The 1,160-nt window shown below is 55.9% G+C and overlaps 1 protein-coding gene across 1 annotated transcript in view; it reads left to right on the top strand.

The window, feature by feature from the left end:
* ITGB5 (integrin subunit beta 5) overlaps positions 1-1,160 on the top strand; it is a 159,664-nt gene that overhangs the window by 92,740 nt on the left and 65,764 nt on the right. Inside the window, 1 exon segment of the mRNA XM_045287518.1 lies at positions 632-837. Within this exon segment, the coding sequence (XP_045143453.1) occupies positions 632-837 (206 nt within the window).

Raw genomic sequence — 1,160 nt, 5'->3', positions numbered from 1 at the left:
GCAGGCCACCAGAATCGCAGCCTGTTTGGAAATGTACCCACCTTGACTTTTGCCTTTGCTCCAGGACTACCCATCCCTCGCTCTGCTTGGAGAGAAACTAGCCGAGAGCAACATCAACCTCATCTTTGCAGTTACCAAAAACCACTACATGCTCTATAAGGTACACCTGGAAGGAGGGAGGAAGGGAGGCAGAGGGGAGGAGGGCAGATGGCCATGCTGACCCTGAGGTGAGAGGGAGGTGAGAAGGCCAGACCAGGTGACGTGTGGGGAAGGGGTTAGAAGGAAGGAACAGTCCTGCTCTATGTGCCGGGGAGGGGGGAGGGAAACCTCAAAGGCGGGGTGCCATTATCATAGTGCCCCCTGTGCGTTTCTGAGACGGTCTATGCGAGCAGAGAGCCCAGCCTTTCTCCTGCGGACTTACTGGTGGTTTCCTGGTTTGTCTCCAGGCAGTTAGGATCCCCTTGCCCACACTGTGCCTTCTCTGAGCCTGTAGAACCTCCGCAGTGGTTTGACGCACAGCCCAGGAGCGGGTTGGGCCAAATTCAGGCGGTAATGCCGGGTATTGTGCCGGTACCTTGCCTGCTGTCCAGTGCAGGAGGCAGCCTGTACACGTGGGCGTTTTGTCCCTCAGGAGAAGATCGGTTGGCGAAAGGATGCGCTGCACTTGCTGGTATTCACGACGGATGACGTGCCACACATCGCCCTGGATGGGAAACTGGGGGGCTTGGTGCAGCCCCACGATGGCCAGTGCCACCTGAATGAGGCCAATGAGTACACGGCGTCTAACCAGATGGTGAGGATCGGGGCCTAGGTCCCCCCACCCCCACCCCACCCCGGGTCTGAGGGCTCACTGCTTTGAAACCTTCCTCAGACCCTCCGGGCTCGCTGACTTTCCGAGTCACTCGTGGGCTTGGAGTTCATTCCTGCATCTTTTCCAGCTGGGTGTGCAGAACTCATCTTGAGGGCATGCGGAGGGTTGACAACCACTGCTCTAAGTGGTTCCTGATTTTCTCTCTTTCCCTCCCCTTCACTGGGAACCAAACGAGGTTTCTTTCTGTGAATAAACATTTTCTTGACTTTCTGCCAAGGTGGTCAGATACAGTATTGTTTTCCTCTTGTGACTGACCTATTTCACAAAACATCGTACCCTCCAGGTTCAC

The sequence above is a fragment of the Echinops telfairi genome, unplaced genomic scaffold (assembly GCF_000313985.2).
Source record: "Echinops telfairi isolate 266 unplaced genomic scaffold, ASM31398v2 ScPeMD7_17;HRSCAF=63, whole genome shotgun sequence".
Taxonomy (NCBI): domain Eukaryota; kingdom Metazoa; phylum Chordata; class Mammalia; order Afrosoricida; family Tenrecidae; genus Echinops; species Echinops telfairi.
This window is presented reverse-complemented; position numbering and strand designations above follow the sequence as displayed.